This window comes from Eulemur rufifrons, chromosome 15, assembly GCF_041146395.1.
Source record: "Eulemur rufifrons isolate Redbay chromosome 15, OSU_ERuf_1, whole genome shotgun sequence".
Lineage (NCBI taxonomy): Eukaryota > Metazoa > Chordata > Mammalia > Primates > Lemuridae > Eulemur > Eulemur rufifrons.
In genome coordinates this window covers 42,141,934-42,158,908 of record NC_090997.1, presented here as the reverse complement: position 1 = coordinate 42,158,908, position 16,975 = coordinate 42,141,934, and the positions used below count along the sequence as shown (strand labels likewise).

At 36.0% G+C, this 16,975-nt stretch overlaps 1 protein-coding gene across 50 annotated transcripts in view; it reads left to right on the top strand.

Annotated features, from left to right (window-relative positions):
* SNAP91 (synaptosome associated protein 91) overlaps window positions 1-15,954 on the top strand; it is a 139,984-nt gene extending 124,030 nt beyond the window's left edge. For 47 of the 50 annotated variants that reach the window (XR_011235504.1, XM_069487543.1, XM_069487552.1 and 44 more), the window contains 4 exons: window positions 7,962-8,045; window positions 8,689-8,793; window positions 12,245-12,347; window positions 14,541-15,954. Coding sequence is in view for 49 of the 50 variants with exons in the window: in XM_069487543.1 (XP_069343644.1) it covers window positions 7,962-8,045; window positions 8,689-8,793; window positions 12,245-12,337 (282 nt within the window). In the remaining variant the exon portion in view is untranslated. Of the gene's footprint in view, window positions 1-7,961; window positions 8,046-8,688; window positions 8,794-12,244; window positions 12,348-14,540 lie in introns of those variants that run through there. The other 3 variants (XM_069487560.1, XM_069487567.1, XM_069487570.1) reach the window with 1 other exon arrangement.
* Window positions 15,955-16,975: the final 1,021 nt, after the last annotated feature.

Genomic DNA, 16,975 nt, shown 5'->3' with positions numbered 1-16,975 from the left:
GGCACGGTCTTGAGTGGAGTAAAGGGGATTAGAAGCAATCGTGGTGAGAACACTGGTATCTGGAGGATCAACTGTAGGTTAAAAAAAAATGTTGAGAGCCTGAAGTGAGGCTAGAAAGGAAGAGAAGAAAGCAAATTCTCAGGTAGACTCCACCCACCTGGGGATCATTGTGAAGGAGGCAAGCAGGGGAGGTGACCCAGGTTTCTATATGGGGCAGTTTGCTAAATAAAAGAAGCCATTCCCAGAAAGGAACAAAGGAGAAGCACTTTAAAAATAGTATTAAGTTGGAGAACTTCCTTGGCCATCACCCAGCCCCCTGGCCCCGAGATCAAGGTTTTAACTATACAAGGTTAAGAGTGCATCAGGTACTTAATTAACTATTTTATGTCTGCAGGATAAGAAAACTGCCAACTGATTGGCAGGCACTGTCACTGAGACTGAGATTAATTTTCTCCTATTTTTTTTTACCCCTAAACTCCTTGTTTTTGTTTATGAAGCAGAAAATTTCTAATTATTGCTAATTAAACTCCAGAAAGTTAAATATGGCAGGTTTTAATATAAAGTATGCACAGCATCTGTGGAAAGAAAAATTAGAACAATACAAGCAACTTATTACAATGGCAGAGTTATGTGTAGTTTTATTTCCTTTATTTTCCTTAACATTTTAGGCCTCTACATAAAGGATCTTGTATATATAGTTATTTTATCTTTATTAATTCTTAGTCTTATCTATAGTCTTTTATAAATTCACCATCATTTACTCTATTTCTTTTTACAAAGCTCTTCTTTCTTAACAGAGCTCTGGCTTTGCTTATACTCAAGAACCCATTCTGAGGGCCTCTGGCTTTCTCATACATGCCCCTGCACCCACCCCCATACCCTCGTAAAACATCTCTTCCATCTTTCTATTCCTTGATAGTCTCTTTCTAAGAACATTCGAGAAAAAGAAGAGAGACTTCAGAAACTTGTGCTTCAGAAGCAGCAAAGCAGTGTTTCCAAATTTTCCTGGTAATCGATGGCCTTTGCTTTTGAGAAAGAGGTGAAAGCAGTAGATGTGGAAATAGAGATCCTTTTGCTGCCTATTAAGGTTTTTATTGATAGATAAGAACTAAGGTTAATTTTCCCACTTTATTTCAAATTTCCCTTTTTTGCTACTTAGAAATGCAGGTATAAAATTTTTCAGATCACAGAACCCAAATTAGATCTAGCAACCTTAACAGGGCTTGAATATTTGAAATATGTCTGCTCACAAGCTCTGTCATCATGCCCATTAGCAGCTCTGTGTTTCTTGGGTTATTTACTCCTATCTTCCAGTGCATAGCAGACCTGTTAAGTTTTCATCATAAAAACTGGAAAGATACTTGCAATTCAGAAATATGTGCATTTTGCAGGAAGGTCATTGTTGAAACTTGGGACAAAATAAATTTAGCAGAGTTTATTTGAGCAGAGAACAATTTATGAATCAGGCAGCACTCAGACCCAGAAGAGGTTCGGAGAGCTCTGACACTACAGCATGGGGACCAAGCTTTGGTAGGCTGACATGGAAGTAAGACAAAATATATTTGATTGGTTAGAATAGAAAACCCTAGTTAGAAATTAGTTGGTGATTTCTGATTGGTAATGTGTCTAGTTAGATGTTAGTTGGCAGTTTCTGATTGGTAAAGTCTCTGGTTACATTTTATTCTTACGTTAGGTTTCTGTTTGCTTATGTATGAACTTAAAGTGCTAGAACTGTCCCAGTCTAATGGCATCTCAATTAAAATTTTTTATCACCACAGAATCTAAGAGTTAATCTACCATTTTAGCAAAATGGCAAACTTAGACGATCTCTTTAAATTATTTGACTCATTTATTTAATCAAGAATTTCTACAGGTTCATTTAATTTTGATAACTAATAAAACGCTTTTCTTTTTCATAACCTTAAGTCCTAATGATGCAATTTGGGTCTGATAAATAACCTACCACCTACCCTATTGAAATGATGGGTAAAGAGTGAATCTGAAATGTAATCTTTGTAGGTATTTTTTTTCTTCTGAAAAATTTTTTATTGAGAGAAAATTCACAAAACACATTTACCATTTTAACAATTTTAAAGTCTACAAATTTAGTGATTATTAGTATATTTACAATGTTGTAAAACCATCACCATTGTCTAATTCCAGAACATTTCCATCACCCCAAGAAGAAACACAGTCCTTTACATTTTCCCCTCTTCCTATCCCCTGATACCTAATAATTTATTCTCTTTTTCTGTTGATTTGCCTATTCTGCTTATATTTCATATAAACAAAATATTATACTTCATATAATATGTAGCCTTTTGTGCCTGCCTTCTTTCACTTAGCATAATGTTTTCAAGGTTTATTATCTATGTTGTAGCATGTATCAGTACTTCATTCATTTTTATGGCTGAATATAGAACATTGCATTGAGATACCATATTTTGTTTATCAATTGTTGGACATTTGTGTTGTTTCTATTACACATAATAATAGAATGCTTCTGTTATTTCATATACAAGTTTTTATGTGAACATATGTCCTCAATTCTTTTGGGTATATACTTAGGAATGGAATTGCTGGATCATGTGTAACTCTATGTTTAACTTCTTGAGGAACTGCCAGACTTTTCTATAGCAGCTGCATCATTTCACAGTTCCACTAGCAATACATAGAGTTTCCATTTTTCTGTATCCTCCCTAACACTTATTATTTTCCATTTCATTGTTTATTACATCATCCTAGTGAGCATGAAGCGGTTTTTCGTTGTGGTTTTGATATGCATTTCCCTAATAGCTAATGATGAACATCTTTTTGTGTGCTTATTGGCCATTTGTATATCTTCCTTAGAGAAATATCTATTCACATTGTAGGAAAAATTATTTTTTCCTACTACCCTCCTAGGTTCTCTGGCTGGGGCCCTATACATTGGACTGATCAAAGACAAATTAGCAAGAGTAAAATAAGCAGAAGTTCATCCACATGTGTATATCATGCTTATACATGGGAACACTCAGGATGAATAACTCAAAAGATTGATTAGAACATGGGCTTATATAGCATCTTAGCAGAGGAATGATAAATTTTTAGAGAAGTGACCAGACGAAGAAAAAGGACTTTGAAAAACTAGAATGGCCAATATACGGGAAGCTAATGGTAGATAAAGGCCAGTTAGTAAAGTTTATTATGAAGTTTCCTCTGGTGTCCTCTTCAGGTTCATCAGGGTCTAAAGTTGTCTCTGTTGAGGAACTTTTGTCCTTCCTAATAGAGAGGGGAAAAGAAACATCTCTAAATTTATGTCCCAAATTGATTGCAGAGAAATTTTCTTGTGTATGTTTCTTTTCAGTTGCCTTCAGCTCAAAATAATTCTTATACCAAAGTGGCATATTTTGGGATGGCATATTCTGCTACCCTGTAACACCCTTTGCCCATTTTATAATTGGATTTCTTTTGATTGTGGAGTTTATAAGAGATCTTTATATATTCTGGATACTGTTAATAGATGGTCATAAGATACATGATTTGCAAATATTTCTCTCTTTCTGTGAGCTATCTTTTTGTTTTCTTGATAGTGTTCTTCAATGCACAAAAGTTTTTAATTTTGATAAAACCTAATTTGTCTTATTTTTGTTTTACTGCTTGTGCTTTCAGTATCATATTTAAGAAGCCATTGTCTTAATCCAAGGTCTTAAAGATTTTTACCTATGTTTTTTCTAACAGTTTCCTAGTTTTATCTTTTACATTAAGTCTTTGACTTATTTTGAGCTCATTTGTTTTATGTGGTGTGAGATAGGAGTCCAAAGTCATTGTGTCATGTGGAAATTCAGTTGTCTCAGAATCACTTGTTAAAAAGACTATATTTCTCCATTAATTGGTCTTGATACTCATCAAAAATCAATTGACCATAGATATATGCCTTTATTTCCAGACTGCTCATTCTGTTGTGTTGTTCTGTATGTCTGTCCTTATGCCAGTACCACATTGTTTTGATTAATGTAGTTTTGTATTAAGTTTTGAAACCAGGAAGTGTGAGTCCTCCAAATTTTTTTTTTCTTTTTCAAGACTGTTTTGGCTATTATGGTTCCCTTGAATTTCCGTATCAATGTTAGGTTCAGATTGTCCATTTCTCCAAAAAAGGGATTTGAAATTTTGATAGGGATTACCTTGAATCTGTGTAGCAATTTGCAAATTATTGCCATCTTAACAATAGTAAGTCTTCCAATCCATGAACAAAGGGTATCTTTCCATTTATTTAGTTCTTCTTTAATTTCTTTCAACAGTATTTTATAGTTGTCAATGCACAAGTCTTGTACTTCTCTTGTTAAATTTATTCCTAAATATTTTATTATTTTTCATGCTATTTTACATGGAATCGTTTTCGTAATTACATTTTTGGATTGTTCATTGTTAGTGTACAATGAACACTATACTGATTTTTGTATATTGATCTTGTATTCTGCAACTTTGATTAACTTGTTTATTAGCTTCAATAATTTTTATATATGGATTCTTTAGGGTCTTCTATATATAAATCATGTCATCTATGAATAGTGATATTCCTTCCTTTCCTATCTGCATGATATTTCTTTCTTTTTCCTACTAATTGCCCTAACTAGAATTTCCAGTACATCCTTGTCTTGTTCTTAGGAAGAAAGATTTCAGTCATTCACTACTAAGTATAATGTTAGCTGTGGGTTTTTTGTAGATGCCCTTTATCAAGTGGAGGAATTTCCCTTCTATTGTTAGTATGTTGAGATTTTTTGTGTTTGTTTGTTTGTTTTTGGTCATGAAAGATTTTGGTCAAATGCTTTTTCTGCCATCTATTAAGATGATCATTGTGATTTTTTCTAATTTGATCCTGAGGTCTCTCTTAGGAGAGTGGCTGTAAACTCTAGCCTTGCCTGGACAGGGCTCCAGAGGAGGCGGTTGTGGATGTGTGCCTTTCACAGGATACTTCCTTATTCTGGTGTATGGCCTAATGCCTAAGTATCTGACCTGTGACCAGGTATCTCTCTCACAGAAAACTTGTTAATACTAGCAAATGCCCTTGTGGCTCTTGTGTGACCTATGCCCAGTCTATTTCTACCAAAATAGCCACTCTCTAGGAGAGCCCTGATCTGGAAAGAAAATATTATAGATTCAGATGTGTCAGGCAAAACACAGAAGAGGCAGCACAACAAAACATGTGAAATAACATAAGCAGTTTTATTACTTATAGATCCCAGAGAAGAGGGTAACACTCCTCTCAAAACCAATGGGAAGGGAGGAGCCGTCCAGGACACATGTATTCAACCACTGGGTGAGGAGCAAGAGAGAGAGAGAGAGTGAGGGACCTGTGGGCCAATGCCTTTATTGGGGTCTAGGACATAACTGAAGCAGGTTTCCCATGGGGAGTTTTAATTTGTGGGTTTACAGCAAGTAGGCACAAGTTCCATGTAGTCACAGTATAACTGAGAGGTGGTCATTGTGGAATATGTGCACAGCTATGCAGGGTGTGGAGGTCAGTGAGGTGAATCAAGTAGGTTATATCTAGCCATCCCATAGGGAGGTGATCATCAGCAGATGGTGGTATAAGGCAGATAACTGGATGACCACCTTGAGGAACTAGAAACTGTGCTGAGAGTGACTAAGCCCTGCTTCTAATAGGAGAAAGTTAAAGCTATAACAAAAATAGATGCTGAGGTAACATAAAATTGTAAGAATTCTCTATAATCCTGTATTTTTTTTCTTTTATTTTATTACTATGGTATATTGCATTGATTAATTTCCATCTATTAAGCCACTCTTGCATTCCTGGGGTAAACTCCACTTGGCCATGGTGTATAATCCTTTTAATATCTGCTAGATTCTGTATGCTAGTATTTTGTTGAAGATTTTTGTGTCAATATTCATAAGGAATATTGGTCTGTAGTTTTCCTTGTGCTATCTTGGTTTGGCTTTGGTATCAGGGTAATACTGGCATCAAAGAATGATTAGGAAGTGTTCCCTCCTTCTGTTTTTTGGAGAGCTTGAGAAGAATTGATATTAGTTGTTTATGCATTTGGTACAATTACCCAGTGAAGCCATCTAATTCTTGGCTTTTCTTTAATGGAAGTTTTGTGCTTACTGATTAATTTCTTTACTTGTTATATATCTATTCAGATTTTCTATTTCTTATTGAGTCAGTTTGGGTAGTTTGTGTCTTTCTAGTAATTTGACCATTTTGTTACAGTTATATAATGTTTTAGCATATAATTACTCATAATACTTCATAATCCTTTTTATTTCTGTAAGTTTGGTAGTAGTGCTACCACTTCCTTTCCCGATTTTGTCCATTTGAGCGTCTCTCTTTTTGTCTTGGTTTTTCTAGCTAAAAGTTTGTCAATCTGATTGATCTTTTCCAAGAGGAAATTTTTTTGTCTCTTTGATGTTCTCTTTTGTTTTTCCATTCTTTATTTCACTTATATTCACGCTAATCATTATTATTGCCTTCCTCTGGGCTTACTTTGGATTTAGTTTGCTCTTCTCTTTTCTAGTTTCTTTTTCTGAGACAGAGTCTTGCTCTGTTGCCCAGGCTAGAGTTGCATGACATCAGCCTAGCTCACAGCAACCTCAAACTGCTGGGGTCAAGCGATCCTCCTGCCTCAGACTCCCTAGTAGCTGGGACTACAGGTGCAAGCCAGCATGCCTGGCTAATTTTTCTATTTTTAGTTGCCTGGCTAACTTTTTCTATTCTTAGTAGAGACAAGGTCTCGCTCTTGCTCAGGCTGATCTCAAACTCCTAACCTCAAGCAGTCTTCCCACCTCGGCCTCCCAAAGTGCTAGGATTATAGGTGTGAGCCACCACGCCCAGCCTTTTCTAGTTTCTTAAGGTGGAAGATTAGGTTATTGATTTGAGATCTTTCTCTTGTGTATGAGCCATACATTCTCGTCTCTTTGTATGCTTTGTGAGTTTTTATTGAAACCTGGGCTTTTGAATATTATCATGTGGCAACTCAGGAGATCAGATTCTACCCCCTCCTAAGGGTTTATCGTTGCTACTTTTTATATTTGTTGTTTAGTGACCATTCTGAACTAATTCTGTAAAGTCTGTGTTCTTTGTCATGTGTGACCATTGAAGTCTCTGTTCCTTTAGCTAAGTGGTCAGCTAATGATTGGACAGATATTCCTTAAATTCCTGGAACCAAAAATATTTCCCAGTCTTTGCAGAGGGACTCTCTGTGTATGTGTGTTGGGGCAAGTCTTCAATCTCAGCCAGGCAGTTTACAGTTCTACCTTAGCCTTCACTTAATGCTTGTGCAGAGCCTCAAGGTTAGCCTGAGGTAAGAGCTTGAGTCCTTCTGAAACCTTCCCTGAGCCTGCGCACAGCGCTGGGCATGTGCCCTGTATCTGAAATGGGATATGTGTGCTATATTACATAGTCTTTTAAATGCTTTCTAACACTTAGAATTTTGGTCTTTGTGCATATGTACAACAATTAAAAGTCAGAAAGAAGCAAGAATAACACAGAAAAGAATAATATAAAAATGAGAGGGATGGAAACCAAGCATTGAAATGTAAGTGAAATCATGATCCTCAAATGTCTAACTGAATACCTCTTAGAGGATACAATGGTAGGAAAAGACAAGCTTAAGGAAATTTGACTCATTTCCAGCAAGGACGGGTCTAAGGAGATGGAGGACGCCCAATACTGCGCATAAGCTGCAGGCCAGCAAGCCCAAAAGATGTCACAACAGTGAACATCAAGTCAGTAACCTTGTTTACATCATCACCGTGGTAGTAGAGCCTCTTCTTTTTTAATTTAAAACAATTTCTCTACATATCCACACATACATACTTGAGATGCATGCATTTTTAAATTATATTCTGTTATATTAAAACAAAATTATGTTCGTTGTTTTTGTTTATTGTTGTGTGTGTATGTGTTTTGTGTGGTTTGTGTGTCTGTGTGTGTGTGTGTGTGTGTGTGTGTGTGTGTATAGCAAGGAGCTGTACCTCCAACCAGTTCAGTTCCTCCTGTTGCCGGGGCCCCATCGGTTGGACAACCTGGAGCAGGATTTGGAATGGTGAGTGATGACCTGTGCTAAAAATTAGAATTGATATATGTAAGTTCTCTGCCAAATCCCAAATTAGCAAGTATTCCTGTAGAATAGAATTCTTCCCGAAATGCAGTAAGTAAAACTTAATTAAGTCATCTGCTTTAGACCTTCAGTAGTCTACATATGAAGTGATAACATCAATTATAAAATACTTAAATTCCACCATCAAATTAATTTCTATAGTACATTGTTATGTCATTTTTGTAATAATATTTACCAAACATAATCTTAGCTTAATCATCAAAATCAACCTTTAAATTACCGTACTAGGACTTTTACTCGTCACTTTTACCACCAGCCAAATTTAGGGTCATCTTTGGTAAAGAAATAAGTTTTATCTCTTCAAAAATTATGCTTACCTAAGACGGTAAATAAACAACCAAGCCCAGTTGGGATGAGGATGCTGTGTGGCCGACCAGGCCCATACCCCACCTGCCATAGTGACACTCTCCCATCCACCAGCCTCATGGTGCACAGAGTTGAAAATTATAAATTATACTTTCTCATGGTTGTGGGTTCCTCAAAAGTTGTTAGAAGCACATAAAAGCCATCAACGTCAGAGTACTGCCTAGAAATTCCACTCATGTGCTGAACCGCTCTTCCTTTTCAGCCTCCTGCTGGGACGGGCATGCCCATGATGCCACAGCAGCCCGTCATGTTTGCGCAGCCCATGATGAGGCCGCCCTTTGGAGCTGCCGCTGTACCTGGCACGCAGGTCAGTTTCCTAAACGTCCACGGATCAGCAGCATTAACTAATAAGTATAGAACTTTCAATGGCAAGCTGTTTGAAGTGTGTTTTTACCTAATATAGTACTCACATCTGTTGTTTCAGAAGTAATGGGAGCATGGGAGACAGATGAGCAATAGTGTGAGGTTTGGAGAAAAATGATAAAAATAATTAACTGACATAAGGTCCCTCCATTCTTTTCCTACTTAAGAATGGTTCTTGAGAACAACCAGACAGAGCATCCAAGGTGTATGTCCCAGAGAAATGAGTGCTTCTGATCCATAGTTTTATTCTGTTATTAGTTATTGTTTTTTATTCTCAGAGTTAGCCAGAAAGGTTAGAAGCACAGTCCTCCAGACTGCCAAGTCTGCCCAAGACTTGTGACACTAACCGCAATGAGTTTGCCAAACTGCAAAGTCTGTGGGAACACATACTTTGTCCCCATAAGAATCCCCTCATCTCAGACAGCAGGCACAAGTTTGAGGGTCCCCAGGGCCACCTTCACTTCAGACCAGCTGGCTACAAATTCAAGCTTTTCCATGGCCACCCTCAAATTCCCTCAAATTAATCTTGGTACTCAGAAAAATGCTAAACTTATGATTATAGTTTGATTGTAGTGGAAGGATACAAATTAGACCCAGCTATAGGAAGAGAAGCACAGGCATCATCTGGGAGTGTTCCAGAAATGAAGCTTCTTTGTCTTCAGGGATGTGTTCTGGCATCAATATATGACAGTGCCCATACAGTATTGCCTACTCAGGAAGCTCACCCAAGCTTCAGTGTCCAGAGTTATTGAGGCTTCATTATGTAAGAATGATTGGTTGAATTATTACCCACTTAGTCAAATGCAGTCTCCAACCCTCCTCCTTCCCTGGAGATCAGGCTGGCATCATGGCCCAAAGACCCAACCCTCTAATCACATGATTGGTCTCTCTGGCATGACCAGCCTCCACTCTGAGTCACCTTGTTAGGATAAACTATTAGCTTTGGTTTCAGGAGCTCACCACGAATAACAAAGACATTCCTATCACTCAGAAAATTCCAAGGGTTTAGAGGTTACCTGCCAGGATTCTGGGCAAAAGGAAAACCTCTCTGTAGGTAAGGCTGAATTTCTTACTACACAACATGCTACTTCCATTTATAAAGACAGATGCCCAAATCTATGCACTTTGTGGAACCGTTTTACTGCCAGGAGCGCTAGTCATACCGATGAATCACCCTTTCTTGGTTCCTCTTTTAAATTGTCTGGCCAAAGTGGTAGAACCAAAGAGGTTTTCACTATGAGAAGTGGATTTGGACAGAGTCAGAACACAAAATTATAACTTTAGTATGAGCATGCTAAACAAACTAAACCAAATAGCTCAAATATATTTTAATGATATCAGAAAATGGTTTTACTGCTATAATATTTTTTACCTTACCAAATAAGTATTTACATCATCTTATCCAGGGGATGCCTACCGTGAACTTTGTGAATATACTTTAATCCTTCTGCTTCTTTGATCTATCCTCCATCTGTTCCCAAAATTTGCTTTCAGCTTCTTCACTTTAACCCCTCAAAAGCCACAGTGACCAGAAGAATAATGGTAGGTTTTGAAAGAGAGAAATTTAGAGTGTGAGAAGCCCTTGCCTTCATGGCCATAACCCATGCTCTGGCTTCAGGAGAAATTTTCCATTCTGCTCGAAGACTAGTGAATCCAGCCTAGAGTTGTTTTGAAGGAGAATGAGGAAGGTTTTAGGTATAATGGTTGGGGTTAAGTTTAACTTAGATATACTTAAATTCTAAGGGATCTCATTTATCATAAATATTTCCTTGATGGTTGAACAGATCCATGACCATCTATCACCTTTTTGAAAAAAAGGATGTTTCTGTTATTAAGAACTTGGAACAATGTTATTTAGATTTTTTTTAACCTTATTGTATTTGGCATGCTGAAAGCTTTAGAAATAAATTAATACAATTTTATTACTTAAGGCAATTGTTTTTCTTGTATAATACCAGTGTTAGCATCAATTTATTTACTTAATTTTTGAAGAATGAAAATGAAAAATGGATAATACAATGAAAACACATTGTTTTAATCAGTAATTGAATTTATAGTAAGTTGGGGAATGATATACCATATTTCTACAATTTTTAGATTATATTTCTTATATCAGAGAAGCAACATAATTATACTAGAGAATAAAGAAAACATGAGTTTGTAGCTTCAGAAAACAAAACAGTTTTTCATTACCAATGCCTAGACTATCCCACTATTCTTTAATTGGTTGGTATCATGATGTTGTCATCTCACCTAATTATTACGGACCAATCAATCCTTGAGTTTCTTACCTTCTAAGCAACTTCAAGCATTACACGTATTTCTCAAGGTATTTCTATGAAGCATTATTCCAGTCTTAAACATAAAAATCTGGCTGACAGATAATGCAATCAATCGGTAGTTTCTAGACATAGGAACAAATATCAAAATCCATACTTCTGGAACTCTGTTGACTGAACCAATAAAACATGCACCCTTGCGCCATAGTTCCATCATGTTACTACAAGCGTAGGAGATTAATTAGACTCAAAGCATAGATGTCGACTATTACTCTGTATAGACTATGTGAGATTTTTCAAGGCCTTATATCCTAATATTCCTGTAAAAGCCTGCTCCCAGAAGTCCGTCACACATGAAAAAATAGTGTAGTTTTGGTTAAACAGAAACAAGGTAAGTTAATTATTTTTGCTACAAGTTCAGTATGAGTCTTTCCTGTAGTATTTAATAGTTTTATCCTCTCCCCCAACCCCCAAAAGCTGGATAGGTTATAGTAGAATTTAGTAGCATTCACTACTAGGAAACTACTTGGTCATCTGAAACAAACAATGCCCCCAAACTTGACTGACTTTTACTTAAAATAATTTATATGAAATGCAAGTATATTTAGCTAATAATTTTAAGTAATTTCTTAAGTGGCTTTCTACAAACTGTTTCCTTTCAATTTTTCCTTCCAATTCACTGTCACTATATAAAAAGCTATTTAAATTGCTTTATTAGTATAGTGGTACTAATAACTCAAAGTAAAAATGCCTTTGTAGAAAGAAATCAATTGTCATTTGTTTGTTTTACTTTATATTCATAATATCTTTATGTGACTAGTTTTTCACATCTTCCCTAACTCATACCCGTGTTGTTCTACCAGAGTCCCTAAATTTTACTTTGGCTAAATCTGATGTCAGAGAATTTAAAGAAAGCCAAATATCAGTTGAAGTGTATTTTGCCAATCCAAAATTAAACACAACACTGTGACTAAGTAGAACAAAGTAGATTTTGTAAGCCTTTAACCATCTAATCTTCTGCATGTTTGTTTTCTGTGGTATGTTCTGCCTAATGCTCATCTATCTCTCTGTTTGCTTTCTATTTCTGTTCTCTGGGGCTGGCTTTTCCCCCATTAGCTTTCTCCAAGCCCTACACCTGCCACTCAGAGTCCCAAGAAACCTCCAGCCAAGGACCCATTAGCGGATCTTAACATCAAGGATTTCTTGTAAACAATTTAAGGTATCTAATATTGAGCTTTTCCTGTGGGCTATAATAATAAGCTATACAATGCTTAGCTATTTCAGATATATTTGTTATTTTTGTGTTTCAAATAGCTGTGTATAATAGTAATAATTTGAGTGGTTTTACTGTTAAAATTGATGTTAAAAGCTATCTTTATCAATCAATTTTTTTAAATCTTAATTTATAAAACTAGGAGGGAACGAAATCTCCAAATTGTCCTTATCCTGGAAAGCACAAAAATTAGACTTAAAAGCAAAAAGTTGCCCAAGCTACTTGGTAAATTAGAAAATTACCACTTTATTATATAACAACTGGAACTTATAAAAGCTAATATTTATGATATTGCATTTAGAAGTCATCTAAGAATTTATTTGGGTATATAATTGTATTTTCATTTTGTTTATCCTTCTTTTGCCTTGTAAAGTAAAGCTTAGATTGTTACCCTCTGCATCTCTGCATTCAAGCAGAATTTTAAATTTCTAATATTCTAGTTTTAAATTCACAAATTTCATATCATTTATGAAATGATTAATGGTGAACTTATAGGTAGAAATTGATGAAGGAAAAATGTTTATTATTAACCCAGCACCTAACACACTGGGTAGGTTCTCAGCATATAACTTGCTAAATGGATGAACAGTAATTTACACAGTACTTTTCACATCCACTTCCCAGTCATTAACTTCTTTGATCTCCTAAGTAGAACAGGTGCCCAACCTTTTTGGCACCAGGGACCACTTTCATGGAAGACAACGTTTCCATGGACCTGGGGGCAGGAGAGGATGTTTTGGGATGATTCAAGTGCATTACATTTATTGTACACTTTATTTCTATTATTAGTACATTATAACATATAATGAAACAATTATACAACTCACCATAATGCAGAATCTGATTCCTCCACTGATCTGACAGGAGGCGGGGCTCAGGTGGTGATGTGAGCAGTAGGGAGCGGCTATAAATACAAATGAAGCTTAGCTGGCTCCTAACAGGTCACGGACCAGTACCAGCCTGTGGCCCAGGGGTTGGGGACCACAGAAGTAGAAGATCAAAATCCTGTGATATAAACTAGCCAGATTTTTTTGCCCCCATTTCACAGCTAAAAGAACTGGTCCTTGGGCATTAAGTGATTTGCCCAAAGTCTCACAGGAAGCACAGTAAGAGCGTCGAAGTTCTTGGACCACTGTCCAGTGTTATTTTCATTATACATCTACTGCCTGTATTTATTTAAAACTTTCCCTAATGCCTGCTAAGATTTTTGTGGATTCCTGCTTTATGGGGTTTTTTTCTTATACAATATTAATAATAATATCATTTTCAGGTCTTTCTCACCAAGTAATTTCTCATTGCGCTCAACTTTTCTATTCCACTTTGGGTTAGCTAATGTAGGTATAAGTGAGACAATGAGCACTTATTAAAGTTTCAGGAGTGACCAAGGAAACTGCACAGACCAGTCTTTTATCCACCTCTTCTTTAGTAAATATTGCTCTTGTCATATGCCGGGAACTTTGATAAGTACAGGAAAAAACAGATGCTGAGACAGTCCCTGCCCTAAGTGATTCTCAGGAGGGAGAAAAGGAGAGAGGGACTTAGACTGACTATTTTATGAAAAAGAGGTACCTAGGCGGCCAGACCTTAAGACCCCAGGGAGCAATTTCTGGCAGAAATGACTGTCAAAGCATGAATTAGCCAGGGACATAAGTGGGGAGGGGCTGAGAGAAGGCATTGAGTTACCGGGAATATCTCCCTTCTCTTCTCCTCTGTCACTAGTTCAACTGTTTAGCAATTGAGTCATTGAACCCCATAACTGAATAGAGGAAAAAATAATGGAAGTTACTGCCATGCCACCCCCTTTTTTTGGCTGCTCTTTTTTAAATGTTAGCTATTCTTAATTGGTATTGGATGTCTTGCTACTAAAATTCCTAATAAGTATCTAAATTTCAAATTTTTGTTGATATAATTTTTATTAAAAATGAAAGTATACATCGAAAGTTGTTTTAAAATTTTCTGGCTGAAAATTTAAGCTTGTTTTAAAGAATTGTGAAAAGTTTATCATTGTGAATTTAATACAGAAACCTTTTGTGTGAAAGTTTTTTGTGGTAACTATGAAATGCAATTGTAAGGGAGGCAAAATGTTTGAGGTGTGTGGAATAGTCTTGTTTTCTAATTCAAGTACTTTTTTCTTTACAGCTTCAATTTTTGTGACTGAATAGGGAAAAAAAAATGAGTTTGGAGACTTCAAACGAGATTGATGCTCAGAGTTTCAAAGTGAGCCACCAGTACCAAACCCAATGCTTAGTCATAACTTCTCTTCCAAAACGTGTAGCACAGCCGTGAAAGTGAACATTAGGAATGTGTACTACCATAGCTGTTATCCCTACTCTCGAAATCGTAGTGTATTTGGGTTATTTTTGTGTTGTACGACGTAAACAATGAATGGATGTTTCTGATGCCTTTAGTGCTTTTCTGACCTCACCCATGGAAGGATGATGCAGCTGTTGTATGGTGAGCCATTTGGAAAGATGTGTCTGTGTTTTCGAAGGTTTCAATGTACATACAACTTTTGGACAAACCCTAAACACTCCCCATAAATTAAATTCTCTTTTCTTCTGTATCTCTGTTACAAGCATAGTGTGATAATATCAGATAGTAAGGAAAACACTCTTAAATATACAAAACTTTTTTCTGTGTGGAGTACATTTTTCCAATCACAGGAACTTCAACTGTTGTGAGAAATGTTTATTTTTGTGGCACTGTATATGTTAAGAAATTTTATTTTAAAAAATATAAAGGTTAACGTCCATAATAAATACTTCTCCTTGAAGCTACCTTATCAAGAATGAAAAATTCTATGGGAGGAATTCCCTATTTATCACTGCTATATTAAAATATATATATTTTAATTATATTTGACAGATTTTGCAGCTAAATTGACCTATTTATTCATTCTTGATTAAACGCACTGAAAAATAAAGGGTCCGTTTCTATCATGTCCGTGAAAATGCAATTAGAGATGTGCTATTCAAGTGATTGTGAAGGCACCCCAAGGTATATCTGTAATTTAAAGATTACTGCAAATATTTTTACTTTACTGTGGGTTTTATGTACATCTGTTAATTTAGTATTTCTTTGTGTGTTCTGTAAACTAGTGTTCTTCCATCCTTCAATTGAGCTCAAAGTAGGTTTTGTTGTACCATTGTGATTAGGATTTAAACTAATTGAGAGAATTGTATTCTTTACTGTACATATTGTATTCTTTAATTTTTAATTTGTTGTCATACTGTCTGTGCTGATGGCTTGGCTTAAGATTTTGATGCATAAATGAGGTCACTGTTGATCAGTGTTGCTAGTGGCTTGGCAGCTCTTCGTAAAAGCATATTGGGTTGGAAAGGTGTTTGCCTATTTTTCAAATTATTTAATAGCTGTATGGTACCATTTAAAAGTGGTTGTATCTGAATTTACTGTGGGGATAACATACACTGTAATGGGGAAAAATTACCTAAAACCAATTTCAAAATGGCTTTTCTTTGTATTTCGGTTTAAAAACCCAGTGCATGTACGCCCTCTGAGATGCAATAAACACCTTGAACAAAGAAAATGCAAACCATAACCTTTCTCTCTTTGATTACTTTTTAGGGAAAAGGTCTGTTTCAAATGACACACATGCAATACGCAAAATACTGAAGATTTTGAAATATTTGGGATGAGAAATGCTATCCATACCGATATAGTTTTGATTATTCTACAAAAAATTAAGAAGGGAAAAAACAGCAATTTTAATGAGTTTTCATTAAACTTAGGACTTCATGGCTGCTGCTAAATAATTGAAATTTCATATTTCAAAATATATATGTATTTTGGGGGTGAACTTTCTTTTCAAATATGTAAAGTCTTATAATTGTTTTTATGAGAATTCTCCGTGGAAGTTGAAGAATAATATGACTTTAGGTTATAATTTACTTACACCTTTGCATAGCCATATACCCTCACCCCAAATCCAGATTAGCCTATTTTAATAAAATTGAGTGACTTTATGCCTGGAACTACATTGTTAGTCTCAAAAAGTAGCCCAATCTCAAATAGAAGTATTTCTCTAGTGAAACATATTCTTACTTCTAATTTAAAACCGTCTTTCATTTTGTTACCTAGGATTTATATCTTGAGAAGTAACTTTCAGAAGCTAGTATCTGATTATGTATATGAATTTTATAGATTACATTTTGATCATATATTACTTTGTGGGCATATTATAATAAAGGTGTGTTTTAGCTTGTAAATAGTTTTAAGTTTAGCATTACATTGTTTTTTATAAGCTTTTTCCTTCACTGAATGGCCCATTCAGTTCTTAGTAACTGAAGCCGCAAGAGCGTCATGTTGAAATCAGTGCCCTGCGTACACGGTCAGTGCGTAACCACGCCAACCACTCACTGCAGCGAGACGCCAAGCGCTTTGCTGGCCCACACAGGGCCCCCTACGTGAAATTACCTTACTAACCTCACCAGTGCAGTCCATTCCTGCTTCCCACCCTCTCTCTCAGAGCACAACCTTCATCAGCCTCCATGGCACTTAACATATTGTATTATAATCAGCTGTGACAGTGTCATCTGCTCAAGCCCATTATGAGC